Raw genomic sequence first — 25,934 nt, 5'->3', positions numbered from 1 at the left:
ATTAATGAAAATAAGTTAGTTTGCTACACTCTGTAAGGTCTGACCCTATAAAGGTTAAATACTTTGGAAAACCACAAACCCAGTCTTGTATCTGCTTAACTGTGCAAAACCATCTCAAGGTTTTTCTCAATGAAACATTATTCTGTGGCTCGGTCTTGACCTGGAGTTCAAAGCTTCCCTACCGTCTTTGCATAGCACTTATTCTTAGCACTTAGCAGACAGACCTGACTAGCTTGTGAGAAACGAGTGTGGACGACAGACGACTGGGCAGATGGAGCAGTCATTTTGAATCATGGTGTTGTGTTTGGTATCTTAGGTATCTATAAAAATAACACTGGCATCTTAATACAGTAAATTCAGACACAACAGCAACAACATAACTCAACAAATCTGCTGGAACATGAATAAGCTGCTCAGACGCACACACATACAGCCACACACACACACACACACACACACACACACACACACAAAAGGGGTATGGAAATCTCCCAGTCTGTTGCATAAATATTTGTACTGTTAGATACATTGTCAGCTAACTGACAAAAGTGTTTGTTGAACGTAAGGGCAGAGAGCTTTGTGCTCTGAAACCAATTTGAACAACTCGGATGAGTTAAGTGCCTGTATAATCAGAATAAACAGCATCTCAAGAGCATCTGATTTAAAGTCCTTTCAAAACAATCATCAAGCGGGGTTGACTGCTACTCTTTCGAAGTAGTGTGGTGGCTCTGTTCCAGCATGGCTGAAATACAAGGCAGGATGAGTCTAACAGTATGTATGTTTCTAGCAAAGACCTTTTACAGGGATAAAGCTTTTTGTTTTGTTGGAAGGACCCTGCTATGTTATAAACACAAAAATCACAACACAAAAAATAAAAAGACACAAATCGCTGCTGCTGGCTGCTTTTCCAAGTATGCGGTTTGCTAGGTCAACGTGTTGAGTTTGAATAGGCCATAGGCAGACTGGCCATCAGGCATTTCTGGCAAATGCCAGAAGGGCCGGACCATTTTCTAGTTTGGTGGGCCGCTTGACTCCCGTGTGGATTTCCAGACTGCCCTTCGCCAGCACCCCCAGCACCCCCAGCACCCCCAGCACCCCCCCCGGACCGCACTTCGCCAGCAGGCCCTGAGTCCAGGGCCGCTTTTTGGTCCCAGTCCGCCCCTGGAATAGGCCTCAGCTTCTGTTCAAAGGCTATATTAGACTGTAGTGTCAGCCTGCAGATCTGCTGTTAACAGCCCACTCTGCAGAAAAAGGAAAAAATAACAGTTTGCTGAAAAGTGGCCACTTTTTGAATACATTTTTAAGCTGTAGATCGAAACAAGTGGAAACACCTTGGAGGCCTTCATCCAGCAGTGGGCCAATATAGGCTGATGGTGATGGTGATGTTATTTTAAACCCTAAAACTTCAATTAGCAGGCCAAGTAGCGCAAACAGCAGACAGACATTGGATGAAGGGACTCTCACTGGACAAACCTTACAGTACCTGGATGACCATAGGAGGTTGCTATTGTGTGTCAAGGTTGTAGGTGACCAATATACAGTGGTTGCCTAACCATATATATATATACACACAATATATCAAACTAAAAGCTAAAAAAAACGTACGCAAAAAACTCTTATCCTACTATTCCAGTTTTCCAGCAGAATACAGATTTAGACAAAACATCACATGTGGATCACACTTAGCAAATGATTTGTGAAAGTGTTTAAGATAAACGAAAAATAAATTAAGCTCTAATGTAAATAAGCTCTGATTGAACCAGCAACCCAAAAGTTGTGAAAGGCAGTATCAACATCTGTAAATTGAACAACTCGGACAGCCAAGTAACTCGCCAGGTAATTTAGATCAGCACAAACCATGCAAACGTGTCTCTTAAGCTTGATCCTTATCCGGTGGCCGAGAGCTTTCACTGCTCCAGTAACCGTGTGGATCAAAATGTAAATGTTTTGAGGCACTGTCTATATGCAGTGTCAGTTTTCTATGTGCATTAATTATACTTTTTGTTCTGGCTAGGTTAAACTGAGGTAGAAAGTACTTCAAATAATGCCTGTCCACTCCATAGAGATAGAGATTATATAGAATTATATAGTTTTGTTAAAAAAACAAAATTCCCTTCCCTGCCTAAATTTTTCAGGTCATTTAGCCCCCTCAATAAAGAGCTATGACGCATTTGAGTTATTGACTCTCCTCACAGTGACAAGCATGCTCCCTAATGGGGCTCTCTTAATACCCCAGATAGCCAGGCTGATTTCCTAGGAACCAGGCAACCATGCAGTCGTTGGTGATTGTAGAACAGATGAACGCGTTTAAAGTAGTTCTGGGCAGCCTTACAGTCTGGAGTTCACCCTGTGCATTTCCAAATGTGTCACTCCACCAGCTTCAGTTTTAATTGAGATGTACATAAAATAAATCTATCTATAGATATTTAATGAACCTTTGATCTTTACGGTCTCGTGGAAGGTGCAGGTACATGTGGTATAACTTGGAAAGTGTCTTTATTGTGAATTAATTGTGAAGGAGCTGAGTGAGCTTAATATTGAATGAGTAAGGAAAAAAATCACTTCTCACTGTCATTCACATCTCGGAAGCCCTAGGGATCTGGTCACTTTGTATTATAACTGTCTGGCCTGTGCCAGTGATGTGCTCGGAAAAGCACCTGAAATGTAAAGCAGTAAACGTATCCCGGAATGATGGTAATTTCCTATATTTGCAACGATTTTACTGGCTCCTGCCCCCCCAGACCCTGTATATTTTTTATCAGCATTTCAGTTCAGACCCAGATTCAGACTTCCCATGACATTGGATAATGAGTGCTCTGGACATCCCAAATAGATTGAGATGTCACCAACTCCCAGCTGTGAGAGATGAAACATTGGATTGTTATGTTGATCATACATTGAGCATAATGGCTTGCAGTGAAACTTTGTGAGCTGTCAACTAGCTGTCACTCTGCATTATGAACTGGAGGGCAACATCTTTAGTGGCAAAGCAGCTCCTGAAGTAAATGTACTGTGCAGCACAGTGTGCTCCAAAAAGGACTCCTAACAATGTCTTGCTGTTGCATCCCAAGACTTCTCGGACTGTAGAAATTAACATCAGATTTGTGAGTTCATAAGGCATTCTGGGACTTTCTTCCCAAAGTAAGCTCTGGGTTGAATTGAATTAGCCACTCTAGGTCTGGGGAATTAGCTACAAAATAATAGCAAAGCCATATATTGGAAATGTACAGTAAGTGGGTTAAGAAGATGATAAAATCAGATGGAAATTAGTCTTGGATGTGAACTTGGATGTATAGTCCCCAACCCGCAGCCATGCTAATTAACTTTTACACCTTATGTCTGCTTTATCACATGAAAATAATATCGGTTTCCCTTTTTAATAACTGCCAGTTTGGATTTATTCCACTTGCTCTGGGAAATTCCCCACATTTCAAAGATTTGACAGTGAAAATGCTGCCTGCCTTGATAAATCACAAAGCGCTTTGGATATTTTTCAGACGATGAGTCAACATCTTGCTTTGCTACTAAGCGTCGTAATTTGATTTTGGCAGGTCTCTCTTTGAAGAGAGTCTCAAATCATATCTACAGAAAGGGCTTTTTTCACACCTGGGATAAACACTTGCACACCAGCAATCGCTGTAGGTTCTAAACTGGTGAATTTCCAAACACGGGGCTGAGAAAATATCTTCCTTCAGAGTTCCAACTGAAAACATAGATTGCGTTTTTAGTTTCAGGCAAGACAGTGTATGTATGAAACATCACCCCCTTCTCTATCCCCTCAGTCCCAAAGGCTGTCCTCTTTGATGTACTTATCTGACGCATGGATGTACCCAGGCATTTACTAAGATCTGCACTTGGGCCAGTAATCTACGTCTTCCTGTCTGATGGTGAATTTCATTGTGTGAAGTGGATTTTGCCTTTCATGTGACACTTTAACAGTCCATTTTGAATCTCTTCCAGATCACCCCACATTCTGCATCGTGACATTTCTGAGTGGGCGCCAGAGACAAAGTCCTTCACAAAAATCTAAATGCTATACACACAACTTTGGAATGCCGCCTACTTTTCAGTGCGTTGCGTTTGTTTTTAATTTAACAATTTTGGGTGTTTTGGTGTTTTTCTTTCCTCCCCTAACACTTTTGGTAAGACTTATGCTTGTACCAAACCACTTAAAAGTCTAATGATTTTAAGATAACAAGTTAGTGTTGAAATACTTTGCATTGATCTTAAGCATCAGTCATTCCATCTACACCTCTGTTCTGTAACCGCTGTACTGAAGTGAGCATACAGTCAACTTTAATGCCAGAAATGTTTGCCTGCAGGCCTAGAGTGTAGAAATAGGGGATGTCTTTACCAAACTTGCTGTCTGCACATCCCAGTTTCTCTACATCAGTGACAACACCCAAGACCTTTAGAAACCGTCAGAATCTGAAGCTGATGAAGATACGGCAGTAAGATGGGTGACAGGGTTTTGCACAGCATGTGACAAGCTGTCATCAAACCTACTCTCCCTCTTCCTTTTTAACCAAATCCCATTAGTCATGTAAATTGTCAACTGTCAGGATTTACCATAGGTGACACACAGCAGAAGACTGACATTTTCCTGCAATCCAGAGAGAAAGCTATCGGCCTGCTATCTGAGATCAAAGCAGTTTTTGTTTAGGGTGTGTGCTGAAGCTGTTGTGTTCTGCTGTGAAATACAGATCAGACAGCGGTGTGCCTTTAAACGGATATCACCATAGCTATGATGTATGGATAGGTTCCTTTCAATGAGAGCCCAATTCAGGGCAACATCATCCACTTCCCACTGAATATTTAACAGTAGAATAATGCCCCATTTCAACTGGCCATGTTTAGGTGCGCCTCGGCCTGTCCATTTGAGTCTAGGCATTGGTTGTGTGGGTACGACATGGACAGGCCGAGGTGCGCTTAAGTGTGGACAGTGGAAACCGTATTAATGTTAAAGTCAGAATTCAAGACGATTTCTCTTCGACAGAAAGAGAGTTTGCTTACAGTATTTATTACCTTGTTATAGTGTGCTATGTACACTAGCCCAGTTTAATAAACACACTGGAAAATTATTCTTTACAGTGGCACCCTCTCAGATGTACAGGGCAGAATATTAAAGACATCGGCTTTGTGTGCACCACCTGTTTGTGGAGGTACAGACATGACTGCGACAGGGGTGGAAGGAAGTGCAAGCTGACATTAAGTGTGATGTACATACCAGAGGTGGCATGCTTAAAAGTGGAAAATAGGTGGCTGCACATGCTTTCACACATGAAAAAGCGTATTATAAAATATGTAGAGGCTTTGGATTGCTTGTAGGGAAGAGTTTATCAATATCTCAGCACAGGCTTTTTACTTATATTTTAGAAACCGCAAAATGTCAAAAGAACAAGTCTTTATTGCCATGGTCAACATTAGTTGCCTCCTCTGTGCATCTGAATTGATATGATCACAAAAGGCAAAACATTAGCTCAACCCAGCTTGTTGTTGTTGTTGTTGTTGTTGTTGTTGTTGTTTGCATGATTGAGAATACAAATTACAAAAAATACAAATACACATGAATGCTGTGCTTTGTTTGCAGAGACTTCTGGGTTATTGTTCATTAACAATAGTCTGTCTCCATCATGCAACACAACAGCTGTCCAGTGCTTGTGTTTAAACGTAGAAACATTTCATCACACTTTGAGATTCACCCAGGGGGTACAATACTATTGGCCATGCTTATAAAACATTTTGTGCCAAGCTAAAGTCGAGGCATTGTGAATAAAAAAAAACAAATTCCCCTACTGGGAATCTTAAATTAGCATCCTGAAAGATTTTTGTGGGCAAATGACAATTTCATTGTGTTGTTTTCTTGTTAGGAAAAAACAGGTGTAAACTTAGCGTGAGGTGAAATGTTTTAGGAATGTGGCCCCCTGAGGGTCATTTTACAGACTGAGTTTGGTTTGACCATAATGGACACTATAAGCTGCAGCTGGGCTCACAGTGGAGCTGCCACAGCTGCTATTGTTTTCTGCTTTGTTTTGCTCCCTGTCTGCAACTAATTAATCATTCATGAAAACAGCAATGGGAAATCATTGGGTTTATTTTTTCCCAACTTTTGTACTTGGCAATCCCTGCATGGTATTCACACTTTATTGACAACCAACAAGGCTAGAGAGAGAGAGCATATCGCTTGATGAGTTCAATATATATTTTAATACACGTTTGGAAAGCATTAGTGTGAATACGTGGAGTTTTTTTAATGTATATACTTTGTACTTTGTTTTGTATGTGTGTGTGTGTACGTGTGCGTGTGTGTAATATATATACACTCACCTAAAGGATTATTAGGAACACCTGTTCAATTTCTCATTAATGCAATTATCTAACCAACCAATCACATGGCAGTTGCTTCAATGCATTTAGGGGTGTGGTCCTGGTCAAGACAATCTCCTGAACTCCAAACTGAATGTCTGAATGGGAAAGAAAGGTGATTTAAGCAATTTTGAGCGTGGCATGGTTGTTGGTGCCAGACGGGCCGGTCTGAGTATTTCACAATCTGCTCAGTTACTGGGATTTTCACGCACAACCATTTCTAGGGTTTACAAAGAATGGTGTGAAAAGGGAAAAACATCCAGTATGCGGCAGTCCTGTGGGCCAAAATGCCTTGTTGATGCTAGAGGTCAGAGGAGAATGGGCCGACTGATTCAAGCTGATAGAAGAGCAACTTTGACTGAAATAACCACTCGTTACAACCGAGGTATGCAGCAAAGCATTTGTGAAGCCACAACACGTACAACCTTGAGGCGGATGGGCTACAACAGCAGAAGACCCCACCGGGTACCACTCATCTCCACTACAAATAGGAAAAAGAGGCTACAATTTGCACAAGCTCACCAAAATTGGACAGTTGAAGACTGGAAAAATGTTGCCTGGTCTGATGAGTCTCGATTTCTGTTGAGACATGCAGATGGTAGAGTCAAAATTTGGCGTAAACAGAATGAGAACATGGATCCATCATGCCTTGTTACCACTGTGCAGGCTGGTGGTGGTGGTGTAATGGTGTGGGGGATGTTTTCTTGGCACACTTTAGGCCCCTTAGTGCCAATTGGGCATCGTTTAAATGCCACGGCCTACCTGAGCATTGTTTCTGACCATGTCCATCCCTTTATGACCACCATGTACCCATCCTCTGATGGCTACTTCCAGCAGGATAATGCACCATGTCACAAAGGTGGAATCATTTCAAATTGGTTTCTTGAACATGACAATGAGTTCACTGTACTAAACTGGCCCCCACAGTCACCAGATCTCAACCCAATAGAGCATCTTTGGGATGTGGTGGAACGGGAGCTTCGTGCCCTGGATGTGCATCCCACAAATCTCCATCAACTGCAAGATGCTATCCTATCAATATGGGCCAACATTTCTAAAGAATGCTTTCAGCACCTTGTTGAATCAATGCCACGTAGAATTAAGGCAGTTCTGAAGGCGAAAGGGGGTCAAACACAGTATTAGTATGGTGTTCCTAATAATCCTTTAGGTGAGTGTATATATATATATATATATATATATATATACACACACACACTGATCAGCCATAACATTATGACCACCTGCCTATTATTGTGTAGGTCCCCCTTTTGCCGCCAAAACAGCCCTGACCCATCGAGGCATGGACTCCACTAGACCTCTGAAGGTGTGCTGTGGTATCTGGCACCAAGATGTTAGCAGCAGATCCTTTAAGTCCTGTAAGTTGCGAGGTGGGGCCTCCATGGATCGGACTTGTTTGTCCAGCACATCCCATAGATGCTCGATTGGATCGAGATCTGGGGAATTTGGAGCCAAGTCAACACCTTGAACTCGTGATTCATCAGACCAGGCCACCTTCTTCCATTGCTCCGTGGTCCAGTTCTGATGCTCATGTGCCCATTGTAGGCGCTTTTGGCAGTGGACAGGGGTCAGCATGGGCACCCTGACTGGTCTGCGGCTACGCAGCCCCATACGCAACAAACTGCGATGCACTGTGTGTTCAGACACCTTTCTATCAGAACCAGCATTCACTTTTTCAGCAATTTGAGCTACAGTAGCTCGTCTGTTGGATCAGACCACACGGGCCAGCCTTCGCTCCCCACGTGCATCAATGAGCCTTGGCCGCCCATGATCCTGTCACCAGTTCACTGCTTTTCCTTCCTTGGACCACTTTTGATAGGCACTGACCACTGCAGACCAGGAACACCCCACAAGAGCTGCAGTTTTGGAGATGCTCTGACCCAGACATCTAGCCATCACAATTTGGCCCTTGTCAAAGTCGCTCAGATCCTTACGCTTGCCCATTTTTCCTGCTTCTAACACATCAACTTTGAGTTCAAAATGTTCACTTGCTGCCTAATATATCCCACCCACTGACAAGTGCCATGATAACGAGATTATCAGTGTTATTGACTTCACCTGTCAGTGGTCATAATGTTATGGCTGATCGGTGTATATAAAATAACATTTCATATGAGTCTGATGAATCTGATCAAGGCGATATGTTCGGTATAAAAATGTTAATCAAGTCTACTTTTGAAACATTAATGATGTTTTTGTATTTTAATGAGTTTCATCCAGTTTTTCTAATGGTCTTATCTTGGGGAGCATACCTAAAGTGCTCTGGCTCAGAAGTGTGGTACTGGCAGAGGCAGAAGAGGCTCAAAGTGTTTGCTGTTAATTTAGAGAAGATGGGCAACAGAGTGTGAGTCACCTTCCCTCCAGTCAGCGCTGTGTGCTGGGGGAAATCCGAGTCACAGATGCAAGGGGCAGGCAGTATTAGCCAGTTTGTATTTGCTGTTCAGTCGGGTTTAATTGCCTGTCAGTCTTGATAAGTTGATGTGACAGAGCTTGAAATTGTGACCGTCAAGCAGTGCAGTAGAAATGGCGTCCCTTTTCTCGCACCAGACAAACAACTCACTCTTAAATAGACCTGTATGTGACTATATGTACACTTGAAATTGTATATAAACAAGCTATAGAAAGTGAGTCTTCCTCTACATATGGCCTCGAATCCTACGTGTTTTGTGCTGACCTTTTAGAGTCGAGAAACGAGGTTGCCATGGTAGGTGCGTGCAGTTAACTTCACAGTAGCGCAAGGAAAATGTTGAGCTATTTTAGGTGAGTGGGTTTGAGTTATTCCACGGCTCAACGGCTATTTCAGTCTAGAGCCATGCACCTCTAAATTACCAGGCCATTCACAGAACTTCAAATAAAAAGCTGCATTTCAGAACCAATTTGCCTCATTTCATTTAATGTTTTCTTTTTAACCGCAGGAAAAACGTAATGACTAGCTTACTGTCATGGTGTTTACTGGAGGCCAGGGGGCTATTAATGCAAAGACAAGTTACTTAGCAACAAACCCCAAAAATGCAATATGCATTTATTTCCAGCCTGATGCTGTAGTGGAAGTTAAGTTCTGGTTCACCAGTCCATGCTCTTAACACTTATCTGAATGAATTGTGATGGCGGTTAGTATTTTGCTCTATGATCATGGGGACAAACCCCACTGGAGATGATGTAAAACACTGAAGCTTTTTTGGTTATTTTGTATTGTTTGGAATTGAAATGTTACTGAAATGTTACTGAATCTGTTTACAATCACCCAGTATAGTTTCGTGTTAAAATACATTGTTAAAATACTTGTTAATTGACATAGACATTGTAAAAGTGCCCATTAAAAGCTTGATTTACAATAGCACAACCTGCCAATAACCATGGACATATGAAGATGCAGCCAGAATTACCTCAATACATTTTCAGCCCCATCCTATGATAGCTATTTTTGCTCCATTTACTACAACACTAAATTATAATTATTCTTATAAAACTTATGGCAATTTTGTTTGTGTCACAGCTGCCACTATGAGGTGATGGTTTGCACTAACCTTAGCAGTTTAGCTCTGATGTTTTGTATTGCTTTCCCTGTGGAGAGCAGTATATACTATCTGTTAATCTAACATAACTGCACACAAGAATTGGGTGGAATGCCATTTCTTCAATGGTAGGCCATCTTCTCTGGGGCCTTGATGTTACTTACATGCTAACAAAACATCACAAGCACAGAAATGAATCATGGGTCAAATGTGCCTTCACGGTCAGCCTGTGACCGAGCGTGCTCACAACGCTTAGAGTATAGCTAGACATGTCATGCACTTCAGACAGGGCAAGGCGGATCAGATGAGTGAATCCGATGGCATTGCCTTTGCATTCGATTCCGATGTGAACAACAACAGATAATGAAGCTCTTGCTGTCCAAGCGTTGTGCTCTCTTCCTGGCTCGGATTTATTTCAAGGAGCTTTGCAGGGAATGCATTTCAATTTAAAAAAAAAAAATAATAATAATTCCACTGGCTTCTCATCTGAGAGAGGTGCTGCTGTCCTTTGTAATCATTTTAGCTGCAGCATTTACTTGGCATCTCATTTGGTTACTATAGGACTGATTCACTCATTAGACTAAATACAGCTCAACAGTGGCACCAGGCATAAAGTGACCCTGTATCCCTATGCACAGCAATGAAAGGGGTTAACCCTACATCACTCTAAGCCTAATGAAGAAGGTTATTATTGTTGTTATTATTATATACATTGTTTCCTCACTGAATCACAAAGAGTAGTCTAGTAAACCAGTTCTCGCCTGTAGCTTTAAAGGGTAAAATGCAAATTGATTTGGCAAACTGTACACAAAGCCAGTGCTAGCCTATTTTTAGTTTTGCTCTGGCAGAGTAGGTGTTAGCTAAAGAGAAATCATCTTCGTCTTATAAGAGGATGGTGGTGGGGGTGGATCCAAGATCCAAGACCTCTAAATCTGATTTCCTTTTTTTTACCCCTCAAGTCTGAAGACTTATTTTTAAGTTTTAGTTTTTGTAAATTAAAGCACTGATGTATTCATAGTCGAATGGAATATACAATAACTATAAATATGCATTCTTTCATTTAAGTAATGGTTTAATGATAAAATTCAATGTCCATGTTATTTTGTTATCATAAAATGACGCCCTTCAATTTGCACATTGCGTGATTCATTGTATTAAAAATCCACATGCATTCTTCTGTTGCAGAAGGTTCCTAAAGGAAAAAAAAGATAAATATCAGATATAAAAATGCTTTACCTTCCTATGATCCTTAAGCATTTACAGTCCCAATCATGAATTTAATTTAGGTCACAAAGACTCTCCAACACAGTAATATTGTTATTACATAATACAGTACTTTGAGCTGCCTAAAGTCAAATGTCTTGGTGAAAGCATAATTCAAAACATCTTGCTCCTCAAGCTATGATGTCCCTACAGAAACAAGTGATTGTAGTCTGGATGCAAAAATGGTCTGCCAGTGCTGAGTCAGTTCTAGAAACGAAAAAACCAAAAAACAGAGTGGATCAAAGACAGAGTGGATGTTATCTGAATTCCAGATAAATGTTTTAATATGTATTAATTTGTAAGCTAGCAATCACATTGTAAGTAGTCAATATGGATATATGTCCACTGAGCTTGGCATTGAAAAACTAGGTGACGATTGAAAACCGCTTCCACTAACTATTTATGTAATACCATTCATACATAATGCTTTCCCTAGGTGTACAACACAATTGTACATCACGGGTGTGTGGGGATATTTGTTATTAATGTTTAATGGTTTTTAACAATATTGGTTTTGCCAGACTCCCATGTATGACACATTAAATACGTGAAATAAAATCTTATTACCCCAAAGAAACGCAGTGTAACATATTAAAAGTATAATGCAAATGAATCATTAAAAGACATAATTTCTAGTATACAAGCAAACCATTATTTATTATGCTTGTTATGTGCTCTTATTCCTGCAGCTTTGATGATTGTGTTGATCCATTACGACACTGATTCAGGTTCTGAAACTGAAGAAGATGGAGACATTATTGTTATAACTAGATATAACTATTATTATAACTACTGGGTAAAACATGGTTTCACTGTGAAACAATGCTTCCAAAAGCCTGCAATGCTTTCTCCCAGGGGTCTCCTCTTGCTCTGCCTAGGCAAAGTTTTAATGTGGCCTGTGCTAAAGTTTACTTCATGTGTGAGTTAATGAAAGAGCAGAGAATACTCCTACAAAGCCAATTAGATCTAACTTCATGTTCAAAGAAGGTATTTTTATGATTTTAGCATAGGTCACAGGAGAAATAATTTCTTCACTCACATACCAAATTAGATCTTTATAAAATATTGAATCGTTCTGTGTTGTACATATACTGATTTTCAGTTCGATTCATTTCCTAAATGAACAGATGGTTCCTTATTACTCTGTGGTATTTCAGCAGTAATGCAGAACGAGGGCAAAGCAATTTAACTTCTGAAACAGGCCTGTTTCAGAAATCCAGGCAATAGACATGATGGAAATACAGCAGCACTTAGTTTAATAGAGTTCGCATTATTATTGAAAATAATACATAATACTGCATTAAAGCATCTTCAAAAAGACATTATTCCAAAGCTAATAATAATTCAATATGTCTGAACTTCAATGAATTATCCTCCGTAAAATGCCAGTGTGTTGCTAGGCAACATGGCAAGCACCTTATCACTGTCACGCCAGGCTGCTTAGAGAGGAAACTACAATATGTCTTGCAATCAGAACAACAAAGAAATTTCCAGCTCTCAACTCTTATATTTGGTTTGATTACACTGTAAAACTGAAGATGAACATTTCTGAATAAAGGAAATGCCTCATTTTTGTTTTTGTTTTTCAAAAATAATACCACATGAAACAGAAGAATTCCTATGATGAATATCTCCATAAATGTGTCCCACCGCATCTAATATGTACATCTAAATCCAAATTCAAAGCCTTGCAAACTGGCCCTTCTCACCTAGATCCATACATACATCATCATATGCATTCCCTCCCATAGTTTAAAAGTCGGTTGCTAGCATTATGCTTAAAATGACACTTTTACTAGACCAGTAAATACAGCTGTTGGCTTTTTCATTAGGTGGCACTGCCTTTAGTCAGTCAGCTGCCTCGGTCTCATATCTTTACCTGTCAAACAATAATAAGTAATTCAGTGCTTTGGTCACAAGGTCACGTCTGCCACACAGGCCAGATCCCAATCTCTAGCCTTGCCTTGCTGCCAAATATAGGACAAAGTTAGCAGAGTGTGGTTTCCAATTCCTGACACAGAACGTTTAGCGATGCTCTGTAGTAGTTGCAAGATAAATGGATCCTACGCTGGTGACTTTCCTCCATGCTCATAATTTAGTTTGGTAGTGAAAGGCGCCCTAGTGGAAGATAAATGGTGAGGAGGTGCATGGCAAATTTGTCACTTAAGTACCATCAGCTGTTACACAGCAGCCAGAAGAAAATACGTTCGGTAAACTGGTAAAGAGATTTCTTTTTGTTCCCCTTGTCAAGGCCTGTGCAGAAGTTAATCCAGACTGATGCGTGATGGATTGTTTCCTTTAAACTGTTATTTGTGGATGGGCGGATGTTAAAAACGGGATGCACAGAGTGCTATTTTAGGAATTGGCCATCATTGGTAAACTCTATGGCTAGGTTGAAGCAGAAGAGAATGGTTTGTTGGCTGCCCTTTCTTTTTTTTTTTTTTTACGACTCATATCAGTGTTTCCATATCTTAATTGTTAATATCCCTGTTTACATATCTTAATTGTTCATTCTAATTTCTCAATCTCTGTTTTTAAGGCGCATTTCCTTCTTTGCCAAGGTTCCCGCTCACGGTTTACAATCCTGTCAATCTGCATGTTCAGTGCACCATTCATTTGGAAATTGTAACTACTGATACACCCACGGGCAAGGTTAGTTTATTATTTGTCTATCCTGAAAACTGAACTTGAGTGCATTAGGTTTCTAACACTCCAATAAGATCTGATTTCAGGGCAAATCAAGGCTTTGTACCATAATTTGCAGTGAACAGTAACATTAAAACCTTAGACATTTTAATGTAATCCAACTAGGATGATTGGCTTTCATTTCCTTGTCTGGAAAAAACGGCATACCATTCTTTTGGCTACAATCGTATTGACAAACTATACCAAACACCACTTTGGTCTTCAACTGTCAGATCAAACATGGTTTTTGTTACTCACTGCTTAAAGATTCAAGTGTTTTGCTGTCAGATTGCTTGGTGCTCTTCATATGAGTGCTTTTATGGTCTACTTATAACGACATTCAGAGTTCCCTTTGAAGGAAAAGTTTCTTATGAACAGTTGGGTCTCTGCCTTTGAAAGCTAGATTGTCAGCCTGAATTTCTAAATACAAATCTGTATTTAATCTATTTAGTCAAATGTTGCACATGGTGAAGGTTATCCTGAATGTTCTTGAGAACGTTTTAACCCCAGGCGCAATACTGCCGCATAGATGCAGTATTCATGAACCGATATCTGCTGGTTAGTTCAGGTCTAGGTGACTGCTACAGTCTGCTGGTTCAGTTAAGTCATCCCTTGAAAGGATTTGAACTTTCTTGGCCTAATTGTCTGCTGCTGACAATGGCTTTACACTCTGGAGGCAGACTATAAATGCTGTGTGTGTTTTGTAATGAGTTTTAAATCTTGGTGTGACATCTAACTGGACATGCAGTGACACCAGATTTGCAGCAAAGACAATGCTGCTATGTCCCAGGTACCACAGGGCCCAGAACAACACCAATTAAAAAACTAATTCTGTAATTTAGACTTTATAGAATTATTTAAACAATATGAGGATGCTTCAGTAACATTATGATTGCAATTTTTTTTTTGTATTTCATTTGTTCATGAATATATTGCATACTTAAGTTAACAGTTTAGTTTGGGTTTATAGTTTTGTATAGTTAGAGCAGAGTTTGCAAATTAAAATGCTGAATCTATTAAATGCAATGTCACTGAAAGCTTGGCTACCTTTGAGCAATGAGAGATTGCTTGTACTTCAGATCAAAATTACATGGCTGATTTCACTCCAGTTCAAACGGACTCATACACTACCACAAGGCATGTCTATCATCTTATCTAACTAATCAAATCTAGCCACTTCCTGTGTCTTAGTCTATTAATGGAATGGATTTTTCTTGCAGCTTCCACTCCTGCCAGCTCAGGTGTGAGCCTGTCACTGTCACAAAGAGTCCTGCGGATCCTGCCGGGTGTCCCCTCGCTTTCTTCTCACGACGGGCAAATGCAGAAAAGTGGCAGATTAAATAAAACTAAATCTGAATCCCTTGTGCTCCCGCAGGCAGAGTAGATGTCTTAAATATTCAACCAGTACATTGACTCATGTGACATTTCCCCTTCCATTCTTCCAAAGTACAGTAGTAGCACTTAAAATGTTGCCCTGCGTGTATTTAATGCAACTTCTATTTATCAGTCTAAAACAACTGCCATGTGAAGCATACAGGTTTTAGCTCCAGAGTGACGTTGTGTCTGATCCTATTGTCCAGGGTGACGTACTTTGGTCTGGGTGATAGGGGGATGGGCACTAACCTGCAGAGACGAGCAGCTCAGCAGTGTTTCAGTGTGAGTTTGACAGAAGATAGCCTGGCAGTTGCCACCATGTTAATAACTTAACACCAGGTACCTCTAGCACTGCGCAATATCTTCCAGGTCATGCTTATGTATGACTCACAGAGCTGATGCAAACCTCTCAGCTTTGCCTGTGAATGTGAATCACAGTCGTGTTCCTGGGGTTCACCAGAGTTCATTGTTGGCAAAACACAGCCAACCTAGCTGCCTATGTGTATTTCCCGGGACCTTGAAACATCTGGCTAAGCGCAAGTCTGATATTGTTCTGTAATTAGCCTTCTCCCAGATGAGATCTGGATTTGAGCATCCTGTCCAAGAATTGTGCAGTTGTCCGCTCCTGAAAGATGAAGGTGAAAAGCAAGCCTTGTTATCACTACATTTATGCAACTGCCAGTTGTTTTTTTTGTAGATAAATGCAGATCAAACTATCTAGGGTGTCCTTTTGAAATAGCATTGAATAACATATTTGGAAAGGTTTTGTAGCTTTTTTTTTTATTTCTTAAAAAAAAAAAAAAAAGATTTGTTGGCTCATATGAGCATAATCTTGGCACATGTACTAAGTTTACACGGGACGCTTTTAGGATGGGTCTGTGCCAATCTAGGGCAGTGTAAACACCTTAGGACAGTTCACACACAAGATGAGCATCACTTTAGGCAACTCCTCCGGGCGAAAACTAATGAATAACATTTTTTGTTTCTTTCTACATATAATTTGTCCAAACAGAAATGCTGCAGATTCTAAGTATAGAGCACCCTTACTGATCTCATTTATCCAGGTTTCTATAGTGGTGACCTGGTTACATAAAGTGCATTTTCTTTCATCTGTTAATGAGGATGGATGTCAGGCTGGGTATACAGGGATAGGAAGGCCCGTGACATACAGCAGGTTTGTGGTCTGACAGTTGAAGTTTAATGCGCCCGTTTGTTTGCATTTGTATCTATGCACTCCAGTCTGGCTAATGTAATGGTTTTCACTGTGCTTAGAGTAAATCAGCTCTAGGCTGTTACAAGGATGGATGAGAGAGGACCATTTTGAGGATCGTTGGCAGGTTCAGCCATGGGGTGGATAATGAGGTGACCGGGCTGATTGTTTTGCTTCATTAAAGGGAAGGGGAGAGAGACGTACTTAATACAATTAGACCGAGTTCGATTCCCAGGGGAGTTTCCAGCTACTGGCACGCCTGTGAAAAAAGCAGCTTTAACGTGATGAAAAGTAATTAAGGAGGATGGGGGCTGCTAACAAACGTCTGTACTGAAGTCCATCGCTCAGGTGACCGTAGCTGATGCGGTGCGCCTAACTTGGGCAGACATATGTGAAGATATATTGATATTTTACCTAGAGTAATATGTATAGTTCGGCTGGTCTCCTCATGGTAAAGCTTTGTTTGTTTTGTGAAGCAGCCTTTGTAGATGCACAAAGAGTGGGAAACTCATGGTAGGTTAAGACCGGCAGTGATGTGTGACAGTCAGATTTGCCAGTTGCAACTAAAATATTTTTTCCAGACCAGTGATCAAATGCTTTGTAACCATGGTCTTTCAGGTCCCCTTTGGAGAGTCATTTGTGCTTTGACTTTCCAGAGCATGACTGATCCCTCTATAAAATTAACCACACTGAACAGCAGCCATTTACGAATAACTGTAATCAGTCGCTTTGATATATAGATTAAATTAGCTGCAACTTTTAAAACGTCTCCTTGCCTGCTCCCTGTTTTGTGAACTATGTTTGAAGCACTCAGAAGATGAAAGGCTTGCAGTGGCCATAGTGAATGAGATTGTAGAAAGGCACAACAGACACGTGTGAACATATTCACGTCTATCCCTGTTCACACAGCTTACACACAATGGAGCTTGCCTACATGTAAGGTCAAGGTTCACCATTACTTGGTCATTTATTGAAAATGTGAAAGCCAGCATAGCCAGTATTGGATAGAGGATCCTTTTCATATTTCTTAAAATAGAGAATCCTATCTTCCTGTTACTTCCTGATAAATACAAAGCTAAACATTGGGCAGAGTTAAAATCATTATAGAGAAGAATACTGCTTTTCTTAGAAGAGGCCTTTGGAGACAGATATTCAGAAAACTTCCATTGTTTTTTTTTTGTTTTATACTGAACTAATGTAAATACAGATAAGACTTGCACAGTATTGTAACCATTCCGGTGACGAACTCTTGTGGTGCATCTAATGGCTGGCAGACCTTGCATGTCTGCACTATTATGTAGGCCTACATGTTTCATCAATAGTGCTTGCCGACAACACAGAGAGGTTGGTTGCTCGAGACACGGCGGTGCTGAAATTAACCGTTGCATTTTTGCCGTTGTCAGTAGTAGAATAGTTTGGATATTGGCAGTTCTGACTGTAAGGCTTATCTTCAAATATCTTCACTTAATAAACAAGTTATGATGACGCTTTTGAGAGCTCTATGGTAAAACATGAAGATGAGTCCTGACAGCAGACTTATGCCAGCAGTGCTGGGCGTAATCTGGTGGTTTCCGCTATAGGTTTTCTAACCCAGTGTGCTGAGCAGGAAGGCTGTCAGCTGTGCTCAGTGGAGAGGATGTGTGACTGAACACAGTGTAAGCAGGTGGGGGGGAGGGGAGGGGAGGGGGGGGAGAAGGAGCGGTAGAAGAAGAGATAAGGGGAGGGGAAGACAGGGAGCTGGGGATCTGTGGTTGAAGCAAAGGTTGTGCTGGTGGGCTGGTGTCTGTGGGCCGGATAGCACTGGTCTAGGGCAAAGATACACGCAAGCCTTTCAATGCATTGCAGTCTGATCCAGTTTGGGTTTCTTGAACTTTAGGCTATTTTACAAATATTATCAGCAAATGCATTTCCATACAAGCAAAGATTTTATAATGTTTTAGCTTCTTGTGTACTTCAGTGCACATATGCAACACCTGGTTTTGGCTTGAACTGTATAGGAGCCTGCAAATGGAAAATGTGAATTGTATGCATGTATATCTGTACTTCCTGAATGAGCTCCGAGCCTGTGAATTTCATTCATCAGGTTTTAATTTTCTCTGGTTGATGCAAGGCCTCCTTAAGTACATGTTTCTAAATAATTTATGAACTGAGAGATAATGTGTCTGTGTATATATGTTTGTGTGTGCATCTGTCTGTGGGTGTCTAAGTGTATGTGTGTGTTTCTGTGTGAAAGAGAAATTTGGAGGCCAGGTGCTTGTGACAAATGCGGTGCCACCTGTCTTTTAGTGTCCAATGGCAGTTTGTACTTTCACTCTCGGGGGGCTAGATTTCTGCTTAATAACTCAACAACCACCCCCCCTCTCCAGTCCCTGATCCCCTCTGCCTGGCTCAACATTCCCACTCGTTCCCCACAGCAGCTCCAATACCCACATTCAGGAAGAGCTTTTCATGCACAAATACTGGTTCTGAATCACTGGGGACCCTGAGAATGTCTTCAGAGTAGAAAGATTTTCAAAAAACAAAATCCTTAATATGATGAGAAATCATCAAACTTTTTTTAACCTTTTGCACAAGCATGAAAACCTCAAAGCTTCTGTGATCATCTTTGGAAAGGAAGTAACAGACACTACCTGCTATCTGTAGATTTGCAGAACACACAGAGCTCCACCCACAAACACATTACAGATTATTCATGCATATTAAAATGGGATTTCATACATAAATTGCCCCCTACACACATGCACCTTCTAGTGTGTGTGAACCTGTGCTTCTCGAGATAAAAAGTTGTAGCATTTGAAAAACATGTGTCGCTAAAAATAATTAAATCTCCGGAAATGCTTTCAAGAGTAAGGCTGGGATTGTACAGTGTGGATTAGTGAAGAGTCCTGTTACTACTAAATTCAATTTTGTAGATTTTTTTTTTTTTTACTGGCTTTGTGCTTTGTTAATCACAAGATTTTATGATTTCTTGGTGTTTTGCTTTTGTCTCTTTGATATTTTTGTCAGGAAGTATCAGTCTAAACAGTACTTTGGGGGACTTCTGCATTGTTTACTTGAATGTGAAGGTTACTTAGAAAGAAAGTATTTTTGTTCACTGCTGGTAATCTTAAAACATTATCTCCTATTTACTCGTTTGTTGTTTTCTATGTCCTCAACCTGCTGATTGTCTTTGCTTGGCAGTTTCAAGTACTCGTATGAATAATATTAGTCACTGAAGTAATGATCAGTTTAGCAGTGTGACACATTTTTATATTCCTTAGATTTTTAAATGTGCATCATTTTAGTAGGCCTTTGACCACAATTTTTAATCCCTTGTTTTGTTAATGTAATAGATGTGGTTTATTTATATATTGCCATACTTAAAAGTTAAACCTTTGTGACTGACTGGCTGGCTGTGGAACGCCTCATTGCCAGATGACATTTAACTAAAAGACTGCAAATGGATATACACATCTCACAGCAAGTGTTAAGCTTCTTAGAAACTCAAACACCGGGTGCAACTATTTGCCGTACAAGTCAGCTGTAATTCCTGACTGTAATGTGTTTTTTTAATTTTTTTTTATCAGTTTTATCAAAATATAAAATTAAGTAGCTGATAATACCTCAGACACTGTAACCACTAGTTAAAATAAACATCCTTTATGTGAAAGGTATTTCCACCCCCACACAATGGACCATTTACTAGTAACCTGGCCAAAGAGCAAACTAATCCATGATGCATTTATGGAGGTTTTAATGCTCTGCCCACATCAGCAGCCAACAAATGAGTTTGGGTCTTTTGGTAATTTTCTCCTACTAATTGGAAGCACTTATACGAAAGGGCTAAACCGATGTCGCTCTGCTCTTGCCTCTGCAGTCTCAGCGGTCTGGTCAACGCAGTGTCAGCCATGGGTTCCAAACCACACCCCCCCTTGATGAAGAAGCACAGCCAGACTGACCTGGTGAGCCGCCTGAAGACCCGCAAAATCCTGGGGGTCGGCGGAGAGGATGACGAAGGGGAGGTGCACAGGTCAAAGGTTAGCAGCGCCTGCTTTCCTTCAGAGATTGTTTCGCCGTGACAGTGGTGTGAGAAGCGATCAAATCCCAGTGTGATCGGTTTTAAATGTTACTAGCCTTACAAATGATTCTAACAATGTTGAAAATACACCTGTTAAATAATAAGTTTGGCACACATTTGACTGCACAAAAGAACTCAAGATAAGTAATAGGCAGGAAATATATCCTGCACCTGAGGTACGTGATCAAATGTTGTGGTAGATTTCAACTATATGTCTAACTCCAAGGTCTACCATCTAGGGTAACAATTGCTTTGAGTTATTACCCAGTGTTTGGGGAAGGTTTGAAAATGCCAAACACTCATGTTTGCAAAGTAAATGGCATAGGCTGAGTGGAAAGCAGAAAGCATAATACTATTTGAGAAGCCTGTTCTGCTCTCTGAATGAAGCCCATACGTGTGACTTAACACATCAATGATGTGTGAAGACAGGAGCTACTGGTGCAATGGCACAGGAGTAAAAAAAGATAAAAAGCAGTACTCTTGCATGAATCTAGAGTGTACCCCTAATAGAAGTTAAAATAGTGTGTAGTGTGAGGAAACTGCCTTTGTAGCTCCCTACATTGGAGCGTCTTTGTAGTGAAGATGTTAGTGAAGATCCTAGTTCTGTCTGAAAATCAATTCTCCTAACGGGAAGAAATTGGAGGAGCACTGCATTTAATGCTAACTAATAGCCATAATTTCTATTTTGTCAAACCTGTGAAACTAATAATGTACAGGTTATTTTTATATATACAGCTCTGGAAACAATTAAGAGACCACTCCAAGTTCAGAAATCAATGTTAAGTGGTCTCTTATTTTTTTTCAGAGCTGTATATACACCGATCAACCATAACATTATGACCACTGACAGGTGAAGTGAATAACACTGATAATCTCGTTATCATGGCACCTATCAGTGGGTGGGATATATTAGGCAGCAAGTGAACATTTTGTCCTCAAAGTTGATGTGTTAGAAGCAGGAAAAATGGGCAAGCGTAAGGATCTGAGCGACTTTGACAAGGGCCAAATTGTGATGGCTAGACAACTGGGTCAGAGCATCTCCAAAACTGCAGCTCTTGTGGGGTGTTCTCGGTCTGCAGTGGTCAGTACCTATCAAAAGTGGTCCAAGGAAGGAAAAGCGGTGAACCGGCGAGAGGGTCATGGGCGGCCAAGGCTCATTGATGCACGTGGGGAACGAAGGCTGGTCCGTGTGGTCCGATCCAACAGACGAGCTACTGTAGCTCAAATTGCTGAAAAAGTGAATGCTGGTTCTGATAGAAAGGTGTCAGAACACACAGTGCATCGCAGTTTGTTGCGTATGGGGCTGTGTAGCCGCAGACCAGTCAGGGTGCCCATGCTGACCCCTGTCCACTCCCAAAAGCACCTACAATGGGCACGTGAGCATCAGAACTGGACCACAGAGCAATGGAAGAAGGTGGCCTGGTCTGATGAATCACGAGTTCAAGGTGTTGACTTGGGCTCCAAATTCCTCAGATCTCAATCCAGTCGAGTATCTGTAGGATGTGCTGGACAAACAAATCTAAATCTTAAAGGATCTGCTACTAACGTCTTGGTGCCAGATACCACAGCACACCTTCAGAGGTCTAGTGGAGTCCATGCCTCGACGGGTCAGGGCTGTTTTGGCGGCAAAAGGGGGACCTACACAATATTAGGCAGGTGGTCATAATGTTATGGCTGATCGGTGTATATATGTATATAAATACATATATGTGTGTGTTTTTTATATATATATTTTATATATATCCCATTTTTTCTCCCACATTTTTTTTTCAATTTTACTATTTTTATTATACTTTATGTATTTATTTTTACTTTTCAGTTGGATTTGATCTGAAAATGCTGTATGAGATGTGTGTGTGTTTGATAAAATACACGGATGATGAATTGTGTTTCCTGTAAACAAAAGAAGGAAATGGTCTCCTTCACTTTTCCTGCACTGTGGCTTCCTGTTTTCCCCTCCAAGCATCCTTACAATTCCAACCTCCCTGTTTCACCCCCGACAAAGAGAGCTGGCCTTTCCTTCCTCGTGGCAGCTGTGCCTTCTGTTTACCAGTAGGCCAGAGGGTGGCGGGGCTTATACTTTATGTGTGACTCACTGACCGGGCTTACCAAGTTCCTCCTTAATCATATACTGTATTTACACCCACTCATACCCAAGGCTAATATATGAAAATGCACATGCAGCATCAGGGCTGAAAAATTATCTTTTCTCTCTGTCTCTCTCACTTTTTCTGAGGCCACTCCTTGTTGTTCCCCTGTAAGACTGAAAATATCTATAAACCTCTACTTGGAGGAGTGGCATAGGATCTGAGGCTGGAAATTTAATTGTTTCTTTTGTGTGTTATTTTTTCCTGCAGGGGTGTCCACCTTTACCTGTGATCATGTGAACTCAGTAAATGCTCTGAATTATTAAACACCATTTATAGATGCACGCTGCATTTCTTACATGAACAATGTGCGCAACAATGTGCGTTTTCCAGCTGTGTATGTAGCTGTTTCCCAAGTGTCTTGTATTTCTGTGAGGCTGATACAGTTCTCTGTCATACTTGAAGGGTTTCTCTTGGGATGCTGTAGCTAGGGAGCTAAATTACTTTAGTAAGAGTCAGCAAAAAAAGGTAAAGTAATACCAAAACATGGAAGGGTGCGATAGGGAAGTAGAAATGAAATTAAACCATAATTTAAAACAAATATATATATGTGCCACTCCCTGTTTGTAAACTCTTTTATGGTCTTATGTTCATAGCTCCGTTAGTTTCCAACATCAGTGCAGTGAACAGGACATTCCTTAACACACTGCTGGGAGATCAAAGACAGGTGGCATTTGGGATGAGCAGTCAAATTAGAGCAGCTAGTGTTTAATCTGCGATCAGATGTTCATTAACTCCTGGTTTCCTATTAATTGATGTTTGATGTGCACGCAGTACTATGCAACTGCTTCTGAAAATGCATCGGCTGCTCTGGCACTTGGCAGCTGTAGCAGCAAGGGGGAACTAACAGGAGTATTCATGTCATTCTGAGGCAGGATATATTTTAATGAATTCGTCAGGCAGCAGGACTATTTTAGCCAGGAATTGTGGGCAACTGTTGATGCTTCATTGTGTCTGTACAGGAGAGCAAAAAAATCAACTAAAAGGTTGGCAATCTGTGAATTTAAATTTCCTGCTGCTTTCAGTAGACAGCATGTGAGCACCAGAACTGCCGCATAACACATGGGCATCAATGTTAATACAAACGTCAAAAAGGTCTTCGCTTTTAGAATTAAACTCCGCCACTTCCCTCGGTCGGATACTGTAGGCGGACGCGTTCTCTTCATTTACTGATTATGCTCAAGAAGCTGTCGCCAGCGAGGTGGGTGGAAGAAGGGATTTATGTAAATAAATAAATAAATAAAATGAGGAATATTACCAGAGGGAGGGAAGGTGGGTTATATTTTCATATGAAATATAGTGGGGGAGGAGTGGTATGAATTTACTTTTCACCGTGACACAAGGGAGATTCTGTACAGACTATATACATGGTTACATAAGTAAATCCTCAACCTGCCCGCCTACAGTAATCAATCTGTCTGACCGGAGGATACAGTAGAAACATGAGGAAAGCTGAATCAATTGTAATTGAATAAAACAGAAAATAATCCTGGCTCTAACCCCTACACTAATTTCACACTCTTAGTCTTAGCTTTAGCCGCCTTCATTTAAAAGGGCTTAGAAAACCCATCAGTCCTGCCATCTGCAGAAACTATCCCTTCTGGTCTGGTGGAGACCTAACATAAAGGGTTAATGTTGGACACCCAGATTACTACTCCTGGTCCACTCGTCTACATGTCCAATCCATTCATCTAGTTTGGAAGTGTTCTGCAATCTCCTAATAAACTGCTGGAAATCAAAGAATCCGCCTTAGGAAACCAAACTTAAGACATGTCAATTCTGTACAAACACAAAACAATATGTATCCCGGTTCCTACGAACCTCGAATATTTTTGCAGGAATCATGCCAACATTATTTGAACCAAGATGTGAGCACCGAATGATATTTATGAAAGGCCAGTTCACAACTTTTTTCATGTCAGCTTTTTTCTAAGCAAAGTTGAGTGATATTCCTGGTAGATAGATATACGAATATCAGGAATACAATTGTGTAGAGATGCAGATTGTGAACTAAGGATTCAGTATGTGATCTCATTTGAGTAAATGTTCTGCTCTCTAAAGAGATATTATTATTTTGCACATGAATCCTAAGGTTAACCCCCATGTACGTACAAATACTGAGAAATAGAGATTTTCCTTTCTCTGCCTAGGAGGTATATACTGTAGACCAGGGGTGCCCAAACTTTTTCTTTGTAGAGACCAAATTTTTTTTGTAATGATCTCCTCCGGCGATCTCCAGTGCCATGAGGTGTTGATGACGGTCCTCAATCCCGTGGGTGGTGACGTTAAATTGCCTTTGTTGCCTTTGGGGGGGTTGGGTGCTGACAGTAATTTTTCCTCGGCTCAGGGCAGTGGGGGTGGCGGGTGTTGATGGTAGTTTAACCTCGGCCCAAGGGGGGGGATTGGTCTGACGGAACATTACTCTATTTCCAAAAATCTTCTCGTGATCCACTGGCAAGAACGATCGACATATTTGATTTGGCCCGCCAGTTGTAGACAGTGCATTGATGTATTACACCCATATCTCAGTAGTTGGTTTGCATTTGTGTAAATAAATAGCAATATATTAAGGGCATAAAACAGTATAGTTTCCATGGCATACTTCATACAGACAAGTTTTTTTTAGTACATTTAAAAGTGTAAGATAGTTTTAATTAGGGCTGGGCGATATGACTTAAAAATAATATCTATATTTTTAGAAGTTTGGGCTATACATATACATATATCTCTATTTCTTGTTTTTATCCAATCAAGCCACAAAATAAGACCAAAGACATTCAAACTACAAGTATTTTGTTAATCCTTCAATAAGCAAAACTAACAAATACAACATGCAAGCTGATATGGTAAATATATGCAGAATGCAACACATTACAGGGCAAGTGTTGTGTGATTACTATTACGTGTGTTGTATGTTGTTATGGGATATACACTCACCTAAAGGATTATTAGGAACACCATACTAATACTGTGTTTGACCCCCTTTCGCCTTCAGAACTGCCTTAATTCTACGTGGCATTGATTCAACAAGGTGCTGAAAGCATTCTTTAGAAATGTTGGCCCATATTGATAGGATAGCATCTTGCAGTTGATGGAGATTTGTGGGATGCACATCCAGGGCACGAAGCTCCCGTTCCACCACATCCCAAAGATGCTCTATTGGGTTGAGATCTGGTGACTGTGGGGGCCAGTTTAGTACAGTGAACTCATTGTCATGTTCAAGAAACCAATTTGAAATGATTCGACCTTTGTGACATGGTGCATTATCCTGCTGGAAGTAGCCATCAGAGGATGGGTAC

At 40.7% G+C, this 25,934-nt stretch overlaps 1 protein-coding gene across 5 annotated transcripts in view; it reads left to right on the top strand.

Annotated features, from left to right (window-relative positions):
* The window catches only part of LOC136747873 (tumor protein p53-inducible protein 11), a 63,342-nt gene that overhangs the window by 24,416 nt on the left and 12,992 nt on the right, over window positions 1-25,934 (top strand). For 4 of the 5 annotated variants that reach the window (XM_066701148.1, XM_066701152.1, XM_066701150.1 and 1 more), the window contains one exon: window positions 20,288-20,447. In XM_066701148.1, the coding sequence (XP_066557245.1) occupies window positions 20,319-20,447 (129 nt within the window). In that variant the 5' untranslated portion in view covers window positions 20,288-20,318. Of the gene's footprint in view, window positions 1-13,701; window positions 13,815-20,287; window positions 20,448-25,934 lie in introns of all 5 variants that reach the window. The other variant, XM_066701151.1, reaches the window with a different exon arrangement.

The sequence above is a fragment of the Amia ocellicauda genome, chromosome 4 (assembly GCF_036373705.1).
Source record: "Amia ocellicauda isolate fAmiCal2 chromosome 4, fAmiCal2.hap1, whole genome shotgun sequence".
Classification (NCBI taxonomy): domain Eukaryota; kingdom Metazoa; phylum Chordata; class Actinopteri; order Amiiformes; family Amiidae; genus Amia; species Amia ocellicauda.
This window is presented reverse-complemented; position numbering and strand designations above follow the sequence as displayed.